Below are 15617 nucleotides of genomic sequence, written 5' to 3'. Positions count from 1 at the left end.
AATAGATAATTAAAAGAGTTAAAATAGTTGACCTGACCAACGCTGACTCTGCTCTGACTAATGTCCTGACCGATGCAGAAAACTTTTTATTATTAAAAAAAATTACTCAAGTTCCTTACCAAGGAAGATGATAGCAATAAATATAGGAATTTATGAGAGAGAGAAAGAAAAAAAACGCTGAAAAAAATAGTTTTTTTTATTTTTTTGAAATGTTAGAAAACTTGACCTGACCAACTTGATATTTGTCATGATGAATGTCCTGACCGTTATAAAGATATCAATAACCTTTTTGTTATTTATTGGGATATTACCAAGTTAGGTATCAGGGAAGATTACAAAACTTACTATAAGCATGTAAAAAAATATTTTAAACTTGACCTCACCAATGTTTACTTTGTCTTGCAATGTTCTGACTAATGAAGAAAAGACAAATATTATAAAACTGTTTTTTTCTCTATCTAAAGACAGAATATACTTAATTCTTTAAATTATATTGATATTTTTTTTATTTAAACATAGTAAAGAAAGAACTTGGATGCACTTTTTATTATTCGTAATATATGTGTATAAGAAAGGCAAAAGACAGTGACATAATAAAATTATATTTCTGTGTGATTCTAACATAATTTTACTTTGAATGCTTGTAAAAACAATATATCGATATCAAAAGAAGCCCATTTCCTGTCCTTATTTATCATGTTTATGTTATTTGACATGTTTAATCCCTCATTAACTAAACAACAAAAAATGAGTGAAATAAATAAGAAAAATATAGTTAAGTAAACACTCCAATTTGTGTTAATTTTAATTAATGTATGTGTGAATAAATTTTAATTATCCATGTCACTGTCTTTGGACTTAATTGCATTCTGTACATCTTTATAAATCTTTCATATTAAATGTAGAAAAGGTGCATTTACTTATATCTACAGCATCTCTAATCACATAAGTTTTTCTTACACTTGGCATCCTGCTACACTATCGTCTGTTAACTTTTTCAAAATCTTCTCTGAAACTACTGAACCAATTTAACCAAACTTGGCCACAATGATCATCAGGGTAACTATTTCAAGTTTATTGGTGACTCTGCCTGCCAACCAAAATGACTGACATGGCTAACATAGAACACAGGAGTAAAATACAAGTTTTGCCTTATATCTTAAAAATTATGATATAAGATACAATCTTGAATAAGCAAAAATGATCAACAAGACAAGCTCAACAATAAAGTCACCAAGGAGTAAACTGCCTTATTGGAGTTATTACCCTTTGATGATGATTTTTACCATTTTTGTTGCGTTGATGCCTTGCATGATAAAAATGACAATACATAAATAGACACTTTAAATCACAAAACTGATCAACAAGGCAAGATATACTGACAAGTTAAATTTTGCTGATGTGGTAGATTGTCATCATTTTAAGGAGTGATTGCCCTTAAGGGGATTTTATTTTAACCTCTTTTGAGTTTGGGCACAAACTGAAAAGATAGAGAAAAACTAAACACTAAATGATCTGCAAAACCATATCAATGAGGAAATCGTATGACAACTTCTTTTTGGGGTTGTTTATTGATGATTTACAACTTATTGGAACTTTGGGTCATCAGTGCTCTTCGGCATTGTACTTGTTTTAGCTTTCGAACTTTTTTTCTCTGGGCCTCGATAGTTAGTCTTGTGTGGACGAGGCGTGCATCTGGCGTATTAAATTTTAGACCTGGTACCTTTTGTTAGCTATTGTTCGTGTGTTTTTCTGTCATATATGTTGTCCCATTTATTTGAATTGTAGTCCTGTCATTGCATGTTGTCATTTTAGTGTCATATTTAACATTGTCATAAAAGCAAGAGGTTTGGCATGCCACAAAACCAGGTTCAACCATTATTTTCTTAAAATGCCCTGTACCAAGTCAGGAAAATGGCCATCGTTATATTATTATTCTTTTCTGTGTGTGTTACATTTTAACGTTGTGTTTCCGTTGTGTCGTTTGTTTTCTCTTATTTTTGAATGTGAATTCACATTTCTATAAGACGTGTCACGGTACTTATCTATCCCAAATTCATGTATTTGGTTTTGATGTTATATTTGTTATTCTCATAAGATTTTGTCTAATGCTTAGTCCGTTTCTGTGTGTGTTACATTTTAATGTTGTGTCGTTGTTCTCTTATATTTAATGTGTTTCCCTCAATTTTAGTTTGTTACCCCGATTTTGTTTTTTGTCCATGGATTTATGAGTTTTGAACAGCGGTATACTACTGTTGCCTTATTTACATTTTAATGTTGTGTTTCTGTTGTGTCGTAGTTCTTCTCTTATATTTTGATGTGTTTCCATCAGTTTTAGTTTGTAACCCGGATTTGTTTTTTACTCAATCGATTTATGAATTTCAAACCACGGTATACTACTGTTGCCTTTATTTACCATTTATTTGGCGTTGATGCCTTGCGTGATAAAAATAACAAGATCGATAAATAGACACTTTATATCACTAAATTAACAACAAGGCAAGATATACTGACAAGTTAAATTTTGCTAATACACGTTAGTAGAATGTCATCTATTTTGTGATTTGGCAAAAAGTGAAGAAGGTAGAGAAAAACTAAAGACTAAATAATAAGCAAGACAAGATCAACGAGGAAATCGTCCAACACCTTCTATTTAGAGTTATTGCCCTTCAATGATGAGTTTTACCTTCTTTCGTTTGCTTTGGTGCCTTGCATGATAGAATTTATAATAGTTTTTAATTATACACATTTTACAATATATTTCGGTTATATATTGAAGCATTGTAATAATTTCGCAATGATTTGTCTTGTTTCTTTCGGTCCACGATTCAAGAAAAAAACATCTGGTCATGCGTTATAATAGCGTCTGCTTTCTCGAATGAACGTTCTGCATGTTGGACATTTTCTTTCACTAGACATCAATGTATTTGAACATATATCACAACAAGCAATATGTCCACAGTCCAGAAAAATAGTTTGCTTTGGTCTTTCCATGCAGATTATACATTCGTTTTGGTCTGTAGATAAGTTTTGATTGGTAGCTGAGGTAGGTGGGATCACTGGCAAAGGCGGAGCTGAAGGTTGAACAGGTGCTTGTCTTGTTTCATTTGGGTATATCCTGGAAGAAGGTCGATCTGAAAAGTAGGCAAATCATATGTATTTCAGTAATACTTATTTAGACAGAAAGTCTTTCAATGATCGAAATTTTTACCTCCAATTTTGTTCCAGTTGTAACATATTACGCATTGATTAAATGCCTTCATTTTTAGATGTATATTACAAATAAAACGTTGACTCTTTTGTAGAGCCTCAAATTGTCAGTGCATAATTGATGAGAGAAAAAATATATATATATATATTTTAGTCATAATCGTGGAAATAAAATGGATATTAGAACAACAGACTTTTACTGTTTTGACTTTATTGGTGCAATAATTTTGGTGCTGTGGCCAAACCTAGTCTATAGTGCAATTGAGCACGATGCAAATCCCTTACAAAATACCAAGAGAACATACATGTTTGAAAGATAGAGAAACATAATCACGACCAAACAGTCCTCAAAATTAAACGCAACTCTAGAGATGACCCAATTCGAAACCTGCAAAAAAACCAAGGATTTTCACTAATGCCACCCTTTGTCTTGATCATACTTCATAACCAAAGTTTTACAACCAATGGTTTGGGAGAATGCAGCTAGCCTTTGCTGACTTTGTATATTGCCACCAAGATTTCATTACATTTCGTTTTTGGCGTATTGAATTTTAAACCTGATGCATTTTGTTATCTGTTAATCATGTGTTTCTTTGTCTAATATGTTCTCCTATTTATTTGTATTGTAGTCCTGTAATATTATGTTGTCATTTCAATGTTATATTTAACATTGCCATTAAAGTGCGAGGTTTGGCATGCCACAAAACCAGGTTCAACTCACCATTTTTTCCTTTAAAAATGTCCTGTACAAAGTCAGGAAGATGGCCATTGTTATATTATTGTTCGTTTCTGTGTGTGTTACATTTTAACGTTGCGTCGTCTGTTTTCTCTTATTTTTTAGTGTAAATTCACATTGCGATAAGACGTGTCACCGTACTTGTCTATCCCAAATTCGTGTATTTGGTTTTGATGTTATGTTTGTTGGATTTTGTCTGATGCTTGGTCCGTTTCTGTGTGTGTTACATTTCAGTGTTGTGTCGTTGTTTTCCTCTTATATTTAATGCGTTTCCCTCGGTTTTAGTTTGTTACCCCGATTTTGTTTTTTGTCCATGGATTTATGAGTTTTGAACAGCGGTATCCTACTGTTGCCTTTATTTAAGATCGAAAATGAAATTAATACACAAAATAGTGACCATATAGTTTGTGAAAAAAGCTTAATACAATGCGTAAAGACGCGTGTCCAATCTAATTAGATGGACAAGAACGATGAAGTCTTGGGTAACTTGATGACACTGTTTACAAATTTACAAAAAAACATCTGAGAGAAGGATCACACTCTATCCATTTGTAGGTTTTAGAAGTTTGTCTTCGAGGTTTTTCAACTGTATGAATTTTAATTGTTACATCTTAATATGTATACATCGATTTGTTTTACTAGACGCATTCTTTTTTTTTCCCAATATGTTGTCTTCGTGAGGAAATATTACGAGTTTCTCAAAAAACTACTTGGACTCAAACATTTATGCATATGTTTTACATAAGCAAACATACCTTGACATTCAGTAACCAATAAAATAACTGCAACTACAGAGTGCAGGAAGAAAGCAATGAGAACAATAATAAAGGAACCAGACAGCTGATGATCGTCCAACCAGTGTGAATCCCGGTAATTGTCACCATAGATACTTACACTCACCATCAAACAAAATCCTACAGAATAATGATTCACAATTAAGTCCATACATAAATTCATCATTCTGAGTATATATTTAGAAAATTTGTGGTCTCAATTAAGAATGAAGAATATTTTAGTATGTTATTGTTGTGTTCTTGTCTCGTCGTTCTGCTATACAAACGGCAATATTTTCCATAATATGTGTCATTAAATTTTGTTATAGATTCGAAATTCAATTCAACCTGTTTATTGTGGGGTTTTTTTTGTGCTATTCGTAGTAACTATCATTGCTTCCAACGAATGAGATCAATTTAAAAGTACAGTTTTGAATACTGATATTTTACAAGAAATACCTAAACCAAGTCAGAGATATGACTCATGTTAAATCCGTTCGTTCTGTCGGTTGATCAAATCAGATACAGATACATATATATTGATGTTAGATATACTGTTCCAAGATAAAATCAAACGTTTTATCCTACCAGTTTTTAGAGACGTCCCTTTGTTTAAAAAGTAATAACTTACTACCGAAGTAATGTTATGGATGATTTTTAAACATATATTTTGAATGCATTCTCAATCTTCCTGTCACGTTTTCTTGGTTCCTAATCGTGGTACGTTGATCCGATTTATACTCGTCAATGTTTTTTTACCAGAACAAAAATAATCTAGTCTGCATTTTAATAGCTGAATGAAGCTCAAGAGATGAAGAAGGAATATTTCTATTTTGGAATGTATGCATTTCTAAATTCTTGTGGCAAGTTTAAACAGGTATTTTCAAGGCATGCCTGTCAAACAAGTTTGAGTTTGATTTCAACAATTGGTTTAGTTGAATAATCATTTTCGAAAGTGGCTTTAACGTTAGGTTTCAACCAACATTCTTAACATTGTTGAAATGGTTGAATTTCCAAACAGAATACATATCGGACAAGGTACATTTCTAAAACAAAAGTGTCAACTTAAATACACCTACCTGTCATCGTACAAAATACTATGGTGGTATAACTGACTTTACTTTTCTGCATTGTTTTTGTAACACATGTTAGTAATACAAACATTACCAAGGTAATCAAACCCATGCAACATGAAATACATTGAAACACTTGTGTTGAAATCAACCAAACTGTAAAAAAATGAATTGAAATGAAATGTTAAGGAAGTACCACAAATGAAATTACAAATTTAACTGAATAGATTTTATAATGTATATGATGTACATGTTAATCAGTGGTTGTGATGTTATTCAGTGGTTGTGGTTTGTTGTTTGTTGTTTTTCGTGTTTTATATAGATAAACAGTTGGTTTTAGTTTGCGTTGAGTTACACTGGTGATTTGATGGCTCTTTATACATTGCTGTCCGGTGTGAGCTAAGACTGCCTTACTTTGACCAATAATTGTTAACTTTTTATACATTGTGACTTGGATTGAGAGTTGTCTTGCATCTCCTTATTCGTATGTTATATTATTGAGATTCTTTATTCAACTTCAAACATAGTCATTACTGTTTTGATTTAATATGCAGAATTTAATTTCGATCTACCAATATTTGTGTTACAGTTGCTGTCATTATCTAAATATCTTATTTTTCAAACTGACCCTTTAACAAATCGAAATATACGATTCCACATACAATACAAATGCACGTTTGAAGCTTGACTACACCAGCTTTTCAATTCTGATACACTCAGGTGTGTGCCAGAAGTGATTAAAAGTTCGAAATGAGGTAAGAAGATAGTATTCAAAGTGACTGTTTTCAAACTTATAGAATGTTGCATGATTGAAGTTAGTAAAGTAGTTTTTCTACATAACTCCTTCACATATAAATGTTAATAGGAAGAAATCACTAAATAAAGGCAATAGTAGGTTACCGCTGGTCGAAAGTCATAAATACTATTATAAGAGGAAAACAACGAAACAACCGAAACACTGAAATGCAACAAAAAAACTAACGACAATCAATACAACACACACAGAAACGAACTATAAGATAACAATTGCCCAAAGCGGCTATCAGGTGAATTCTGGAAAATAACGAAAAGGGCCACAACTGTAGCCTGAATGCCTGTTCATGGTTCAAAGTAACAAAAGTAAAGGACGACAATGGCCGCATTCATTTCCAGTAATGCCTTCATGTGTAGACATGTGGAAGGACATATTTGCTATACTATACATTTTTATAATGAGAAGCGTTTAAACTAATGAAATGATTTAAGTTTTTCGACCACAATAAGTTTTCTAGAATAACCTTGTTGATTTAACAGCAACGATAAAAATGGGGAATTCTGGATTATTCATTCATCATCATCTAATCCTTATTTTAAATATAAAATGAAAATTAAAATTAAAATTAAAATACTTGTTAAAATACTTGTCTTTCAAGTAAATAAAGAATGCTTTGTTCCTTTGAATTGAAAAATAAAAGGATGACTCTGTGGCTGAATTGGTCCAGAGTCGTTTATCGATATTGATCACTTTTTTTGTCGAGTTTCGAAAAACTCCAAACTTAATTCAATAATATCGGAAAGTATTTAGAGGGACTGACGAGGTGTTCTATTTTTGCGTTTACACTATGCAAAGCAAGTTTCCCTACCACAGTTGTTTAAGGCACGAATACTTATTTTACTTCTTAACTGATAGGAAATTCCTGTAACTTGGTTTTCTAAGTGATGCTTCATTTATCCACCCATAATTATGATAATCACATCTGTAGCAACCTGATTGGTCCATTATATTGCAGCTATAAACTGATTATAGTTTGGTTAAACATAGTGTGCACAGACGAGGAGACATGATCTTGGTACTTATTTGGCACACAAAAATGGGAAAAAAATAATAAGTCAATCACATAATTTAATTTAAAAATGTATTAAATTATGCATTGAACAGCTTACAATCTGATACGTGTAACCAAGAACGCAAATAAAATTGGCGAATCAATTTTAAAGGCATTGATGTACATTTTTCACCTTCAAGTGGCGGCCAGTTGCATATAATAATTTGAACAAATATGACCAAAAACATTTACGTACGTACCATATATATATATATATATATATAAATGCAACAATAGTATACCGCTATTCAAAAGACATAAATCGATAGAGAGACAACAAATCCGGAAAAAAACAACGAAAACAACGAAACAAAAATTTCCCACCAACAGCATCAGTTTTGACAAAAAACAGATATTTTTAATCATATTTTCTGTATCCTTAGGAATTGACAAATTCAAACCTTCGTGTTTCAAATAATTCAGCATTCTGTAAACAGACAGAAAAGTAACATAACAATGTCAACATAAATGTGTAATTATGTTTTAGACTTGCTGAAATGAATAACTGGTGCCCAAAAAAGAAATGTGTTTTAAAGAACAGATGCATTTCTAAAATGAATAATTGGTAAAACTGGGTAGATGCAATTACGTACAAACCTGGTGTTTCTCCTGTTTTATCATAAATACTTTCACAGCACGAAAATTCTCTTTCGTCATAACAATACGTCCAAAGACCTTGACGCGAAGAATCTGAATTTGACCATGCCGCTGTTCCAACTCCAAATGCTTGAAGAACAACTGCCACAGGTATAAGAAAAAAAGCTATCCGCACGGCTACTGAACATTCGACAAAGTTGTCTATTCCTTGGCACAGGGCGCTTGCAATTGTCATTCTTTAAGTCAAATACGTTCATGTTAATTTTCAAATCATTACTTAGAAAATATTAGGAGTGCGCAATTACTGCATAATATGTTTAAATCTTCCTGGTTGAAGGTTTGTTTACGTTAGCAACATGTACTATTGAAATTCAATCAGTCATTATCTTATCTAAATTAACAACAAAAAAAATTGATTAAATTCAAAAATAGAATTGTGTTGGTAAATTGGAATGGAACGTGAGACATTTTTCAGGGCAAATGACAATGTATAGTATTTAAAAAAATATTAAAAATGAGTGTTTATATTTAAAATATCGCGAGCTCTATCGGATTTGCATTTGTCAATTGAGAGATCTCATTTGTGAAAGAACTTGCTGATTGCGTAGAATAAAACAATACAGAATCGTTATTAGATGTTTTGGATGTTACAGTACCGGAGCCAGTCATTTTTCAAAGGGGGTTCCCAATACTGGATAAAGAAGGTGGGTTCCATCTATATGTCTCAATTCAAATGTATTGATCGTTTAAAAAGGAGGTAGTATTATACCGCCTTTTTTTAACGATCAATGCATTTGAATGGGGACACTATTCCAACTCCCGAACCCCCTGAATTCGCTACTGTATGACGTACTGGAATGAAAGAGAACGTACTAGGTGAAATCAGTTGCAATTGGAATTTTACTGATACTTCTGTATGATTCTGAAGCATGAAAAGTATGACACAGGAATACACATGCAGTATACGGAAATGTGAATAAACTATATGAATGCAGCTTTTCTTTATAAATACATTTAGTTATATGCAAAGCTTAAAAAATTAATTTTTTTTCTCGAATTGAGTATATACTTCACATGCATATGTCTTAATTTTATACAAGTTTATGTTAAGATAGTACCAGTATGTTCACGTTTTTATGAGGTACTTAAGTATTTGCAGTTTATCAAAGTTTAACATCTATTAACATTTTTTTTTGTGCTTTTGTTTACATTTTGTGTAGTGTATATTTTTTGAACTGTTTGATATATTGATGATCAAATATGAAGTAACCGTTTTTCATTCATATACCCTTTGCCGAGATATATCAAACCAAAAAATTACAATGATTCACATGAAAGCATATGACAAGTCGTGTGAAGATGGGTAGATGTCTAAGTATTGACAAAAAGACACGAAAAGAATTTTTTTGTAGCTACAATACAACATAGATTTACAAAGCACGTTTGATTCTCATTAAAACATAATATCAATTAGTTTTTGTCTCTTTTGTTCAAGCTCTACAATTCGTCATTATTTTACAAGTAATTTTTATGTATTTGTCTTTGTTCATAAAACTTTAAAAGAGGTATATTCCAATAAACACTGGACACTTTGTTTGTCACATAACTTTAAAAATTAACGTTCAACATATTTTTTGGTTTTCCAACAATATAGTGCAACAAATGCACATTCTAAAAATATGGATTGATATTGCTAAGAGCTGTGTAATGGAAATAAGAAGCGAGAAGGTCCTGAACCCTATTCAGAAAAAAGCGATATCTGGACATTACAAAAGTTCAAGTCTTGAGGCAGGACTTTCGAGTCATTCATATTTTGCAGATTTTTTAAAACTCTTATTATGCACATTTTTTAAACCTCTTATTATGCACATTTGGAATATCTAGTTATTTTGAAATAAAAAATAGCCATAACATTTTTTTCTTATCGATTCTTCCATTTTTGCATATTAATCCTTCCAAATTACTACTTCTTACACAAAACTAACTACATTAAAATTCATCCACCAAGGCCGGATTATTTTTGCGATGAATCTTGTATATAAACATAGCCCGAATCCGAAACATTATAATTTACGGAAATGCCTGAAAATATGTGGAATTTATATATGTTTTAGGTTTAAAATTCTTTTATGCTTATTTAAAGCACAGACCAGAAAACAGGAACCATGCAGGCTTATAATTAGATACATCGGTGCGGTTAGTCTACATAAGACTCATCAGTGAAAACAGCCATTGTCTTTTTGCAGAATGATTATATAATTCCAAATCAAGATCTCTATGTCGACATTATATAAGTGACTCGACTAGAAAGTCCAAATCACTAAACATCCCGTAGTGATAGTAGTAGAATGTCCACCAATGCGGCTGTAGGTTTCATCTCATCAACGCCTACAAGAAGAACCTTTAAACTATTTAATTCTACACATATTTCATAACAAAAATAAATTATCGTTTTCAAGTAAACTGCCAAATTCAATTTCTTTTTTTTATATATCATTTTTTAATAAGTCATTGAATAGTTATCAAAGTTACCAGGACCATAATTTAGTACGCCAGACGCGTGTTTCGTCTACATAACACTCATCAGTGACGCTCATATAAAAATATTTATAAACCCAAATTCCAAAAAGTTATGCCAAATACGGTTAGGTAATCGATGCCTGGGATAATCAACACCGAAGTGTTGACTACTGGGCTGATGATACCCTCGGGGACGAAACGTCCACCAGCAGTGGCATAGACCCAGTGGTGTAAATAGTTATCAAAGGTACCAGGATTGTAATTAAGTACGCCAGACGCGCGTTTCGTCTACATAAGACTCATCAGTGACGCTCATATAAAAATATTTATAAAGCCAAACAAGTACAAAGTTGGAGGGCATTGAGGATCCAAAATTCCAAAAAGTATTTGTGAGGTTGTGTTTATCGTTTAGGTTTAGCGGAGAGAGAAAAAAAGAACAAAAACAAAACAAAACTATGTGTAGTGCTTAGAGTAAATGTTTATTTAGATAAGCCCTCTTTATTATCACTGAAAATAATAAAAATAATAGTGCAAACCGCACTTTTGGCACTTTACTATTTAAAATTATTTACAAAAGTTTCGTTTCCAATTGATACCAATACAAAAAACTGTGAGTCAGTAATGGTGCCATTTAAAAAAAAAAGGAACATTTTCTTATTGCACACATTTACGAATTTTATGTACTTGGCGGGCTGCTACCATAACACAAATCTCTCTTTCTTTTTGTTTCAATTTATAGTTCAGTAGCTTCAGGTTAAAATAAACAATTAATTTCCCCATAGGCGACAATGGTAGCCTTTTTCGAGATACAGACTTTAGAAAGTTGATTTTCTTAACGAAACCTTGCTAGAATCAAAGAAAAGTTATTAGGACAGTATTTTTTGGTCCAAAAAATATAGGTTCGCGTTGCTTTTCTTAGCGTATTTTGTACTTATCTCCCATGCCTATCAATTTTACCCTTAAAAATACGTGTTTTGTCGTAGCGTTGAAAAGTCATCTCAGTGCCTTTAGGGCTACGGAATAATTTTTATTTTGCCTTTTGTATAAAGCAGAGTGCACGAAGTCTCTAAAAATAAAAAATAACGGGCGCACATATCGACCAATCAGGATTCGCCATACTCTTAATTCTGAATACCATGTTATGCTCATAAAATGGCTGCGCCCATAAAATCTAATGGTGTATTGTAACCTATACGGTATTTAATACTTTCTTGTATCGTGCAATTCATATTGCGTTAGATGCACAAATATATATGCCACAAATAAATCATCTTCAAACCGTTCTGGCTTTACTCTTTGAATTTTCACAATTTTTTATCGGAGGTGACCCCAGTCGAAAAATGTGAAGAAAAAAAATCTGTTTTTTGGAGTAAATGCGGTTCTGTTAAAAAAGGACTGAAGATTATGCCCACTTTCTCCGATGATTCTTTATATATCATTAAGTACTGATTATATTGATAACAAAACCAATCCAATATATTACTACTACGGTGAATTTTGAATAACAGTTTTAAATGAAACCATTTTCGTATAAAAGTACATTTTTGAAACAGACTATAGCATTTCAAAATATAGAATATGTGTTAATATTTGTGTTTTGACATCGATAACTGTTTGTTAACTACAAAATGGCGTGCTTTTTTTATTCTTTTAGTTTGTTATTCGTGTGAACATTTCAATGTTCGAAGGAGATCATTTCCGTACATTTTCGCTGAATTTGGTAATCTCGATAACAGCACTTGGGTTGAGATTGTTATGTTTAAAAATCGATTTATATTCACAAACTCTAGACGTGTACTTGCTCTTTTCGAACAAATCAGCAGAACTTCAGAAAATGACATATTCGTTCCACAGTAAGTCAAAAGTCGAGCCCACCCTTGTTTCTAAGGTAAAACGCAATACCAATATGAAACAGACTATAGCTTAAAAACTAGATAATCAATATTTCATTTGTCACCAAAAAATACGGTTTCCCATCAAATGTCAAGTAAAAATGACTGTTTTTGACACTTTTTGAGCACTATGATAAAGAAATGTCGATGCTGTATAGGTTAAAATAAACAATTAATTTCCCCATAGGCGACAATGGTAGCCTTTTTCGAGATACAGACTTTAGAAAGTTGATTTTCTTAACGAAACCTTGCTAGAATCAAAGAAAAATTATTAGGACAGTATTTTTTGGTCCAAAAAATATAGGTTCGCGTTGCTTTTCTTAGCGTATTTTGTACTTATCTCCCATGCCTATCAATTTTACCCTTAAAAATACGTGTCTTGTCGTAGCGTTGAAAAGTCATCTCAGTGCCTTTAGGGCTACGGAATAATTTTTATTTTGCCTTTTGTATAAAGCAGAGTGCACGAAGTCTCTAAAAATAAAAAATAACGGGCGCACATATCGACCAATCAGGATTCGCCATACTCTTAATTCTGAATACCATGTTATGCTCATAAAATGGCTGCGCCCATAAAATCTAATGGTGTATTGTAACCTTCAAGAACATTGGTTTCAACATAAAACTGAGAATGGAAATGGGTATATGTCAAATAGTAAAGAAGAAAACAGCGCAAGGCTACCAATGAGGTCTTCAACACAGCGAAAAATTCTCGCACCCGAAAGCTGGCGTCAGCTGGCCCCTTTAATAACAAAGAAGTGTACTTGTGCAGTGTAAATGAACGTCACACTAAACGTCATTTTCAAAAAGGCGAATGTCACACAAAACCACAAAAAAGCACCACACAATAAAGAACTGAAGATCTAATATTGAAATATTGAAAATACAGCTATCATAAAAGAGAAAAGAATATGTACATCTCCCATTTGTAGGAATCGTTAAATGGAAAACTTGTGATTAATTGATAGCGTTAGATTTGATTGACACCCCTTATAGAATTTATCTTGGAGAGAATACGGTATATTTGTTATACATACATTTTTTATGGAACAATAATTCATATGCACACTGTCAGATTGTGATCTTGTTTGTTTCAAATGACATATCCAATCAGAATATTTTTTTAAATGTTTTAAGTCATTTAATTACAAATAACACAATAAGGAGAAATTTGATGAGTTACATCATTTTATTTTCTGTAGAACCTATCTACAATGTAGTCATTCGTTTCTGTTTGTGTCTTTCCCTCTTTTATAGTTTTCAAGAGTAAAGCCAATAATAATGTTCGTCCAGTGAACCCACCTTTCACTATCATATAGCCATGGTTACAAAACCTTGAAATTTTAGTAAAAAAACTAACTTTACTTATGTACTAAAAAGTTCACATTTGAATCAAATTAGGTGTTTCTCGTTTCTCGTCTTTTATAAAGTTTATAATGTTGGTTTTCCTGTTTTACAGTGATTAGGGCCATTTATAGCTTGTTTTTCCGTGTGTGCTAATGGTCCTTGTCTATGGCCTTACTCTATCCTACAATTGTTTACTTTTACACATTGGGAATTAGAAGGAGAGTTGTCTCATTAGCACTCATGCACTCATTCAACAACTTCTCATTTAAAGCTGCATACAATAGAAAGACTAACGGACCGTGGCGGACAACAGACAAAAACAATATTGCGTCATTAATATTGTCGTAGGTGGAAGGTAAAATGTTAATTTACTGGAAATATCTTTTGTTAAGAATCGAATATAATAACAATTATTTGACCTATTTGTAGACCTTTTTTGCTGTTTAACTTTATCGCGAGAGTCACGTTTCTTAGTTTGAATGTCTGCTAGATATAAATTTTACTTACACAATATCTAATGTAACTTTATGTAAACTTACAGATAAAGTGACTTTATCAAAATTTCTTTCTTCTTCTTGTGCTCGTAGGACTGTTTCACATATTACATATGCCTAAAACATTAGATGTAAGCATGTGCTATTTTAATTGTGACTCTTTAATACAAAATAAAAACATTATACGTTCAACTACACAAAAGACTAAAGTAAAATGTTTTAATGCAACTGTGCTTTTTGCCGAGTAAACATGTTTGCTATATAGCTTCTGTCTTATCCAAATCACTGTCTTTGATATAAACTACAAATGGAGTTTGTTTTCAATTGCTTTGAAAAGATAAACTGTTTTTAGATGTTTGCTTTATTGAAATAGATATGCATGATCTTGACTAGAAAAAAATGTGCTTCTGAATATGAAAAATCCTTGTAACTTTCTTTATCAAAGTTGATCGTAGACATTTTTTTTGGTAAATTTTATATTTAAAGACAATGTTTGGGTTTTTATTTTGCTTGTTTCTTATCCCATTGAACGCTTGTTAAATACTAGGAATATAATTTTAATTTTATAAAAATTCTGATTTGAAATATTTTGTCAAATAAAAGGTCATTATTATCATCATAATCATCATCATTTTTAAAATGAATATTTATATTAATTTGTAATATTTGGATAATAAATGATGGTTCTGAAAATTAGTAAGCTTTGGATCATTCTGTTATAGATAGACTATGCTGGTCTGTAATGTATGTAAATGTCTCTGTCTCTAAATTATGTTACCTGATTGTCCAGCTTCATGGAATTTAGTGTTACGTCATTTTCATCTATAATAAATAAAGATAATGCATTTCTCTTGTATTTTCAAATTGCACCTGTTACAATTTACTTCTTTCAATAAACAAAAAGTAATTTTATGTCTTGAATATTTATGAATATGAATAAGAAAAATTTAAAGACACCAATGACGCAATCATATAGATTCTCAAAAAAGAAACGCACAATACTCTGACAAAAAACACAACGAAACTGGACATAATAAACTACAGGCTAAGGAACATGAATCAGATGGGATCCACTCATTGTTAAAGAATTGCTGTAATTGTTAAGATAAACAT

At 31.7% G+C, this 15617-nt stretch overlaps 1 protein-coding gene and 1 long non-coding RNA gene across 3 annotated transcripts; both read right to left on the bottom strand.

Moving 5' to 3' along the window:
• Window positions 1-2394: 2394 nt before the first annotated feature.
• On the bottom strand, window positions 2395-8590 carry LOC134706731 (uncharacterized). 2 transcript variants are annotated; one of them, XM_063565931.1, is made up of 4 exons: window positions 8255-8589; window positions 5799-5948; window positions 4702-4860; window positions 2395-3134 (listed from the first exon to the last, which is right to left on the bottom strand). In XM_063565931.1, the coding sequence occupies exons 1-4, from the start codon at window positions 8487-8489 to the stop codon at window positions 2848-2850; spliced, it is 831 nt and encodes a 276-aa protein (XP_063422001.1). In that variant the 5' UTR covers window positions 8490-8589; the 3' UTR covers window positions 2395-2847. The 2 variants fall into 2 exon arrangements, with proteins under 2 accessions (XP_063422001.1, XP_063422002.1); XM_063565932.1 differs by lacking the exon at window positions 4702-4860 and having other exon boundaries at window positions 8255-8590.
• Window positions 8591-9697: 1107 nt separating this feature from the next.
• LOC134706732 (uncharacterized) lies at window positions 9698-15333 on the bottom strand. The gene is made up of 3 exons (XR_010105652.1): window positions 15283-15333; window positions 14550-14621; window positions 9698-10642 (listed from the first exon to the last, which is right to left on the bottom strand). It is a non-coding gene; the product is annotated as an uncharacterized LOC134706732 (long non-coding RNA).
• Between the last annotated feature and the right edge of the window lie 284 nt (window positions 15334-15617).

The sequence above is a fragment of the Mytilus trossulus genome, chromosome 2, assembly GCF_036588685.1.
Source record: "Mytilus trossulus isolate FHL-02 chromosome 2, PNRI_Mtr1.1.1.hap1, whole genome shotgun sequence".
NCBI lineage: Eukaryota > Metazoa > Mollusca > Bivalvia > Mytilida > Mytilidae > Mytilus > Mytilus trossulus.
Note: the sequence above shows the minus strand (reverse complement) of the source record. Positions and strands in the feature narration are given on the sequence as shown.

What these genes read in the sequence shown, in the direction of transcription:
- LOC134706731 (XM_063565931.1), bottom strand. Translation starts at nt 8,489, where the DNA reads ATGACAATTGCAAGCGCCCTGTGCCAAGGAATAGACAACTTTGTCGAA. An exon ending in TAAAACAGGAGAAACACCAG is followed by an intron (nt 5,949 to 8,254) that starts GTTTGTACGTAA and finishes ATTTTTTTACAG; the next exon opens with TTTGGTTGATTTCAACACAA. An exon ending in ATTGGTTACTGAATGTCAAG is followed by an intron (nt 3,135 to 4,701) that starts GTATGTTTGCTT and finishes CCTACTTTTCAG; the next exon opens with ATCGACCTTCTTCCAGGATA.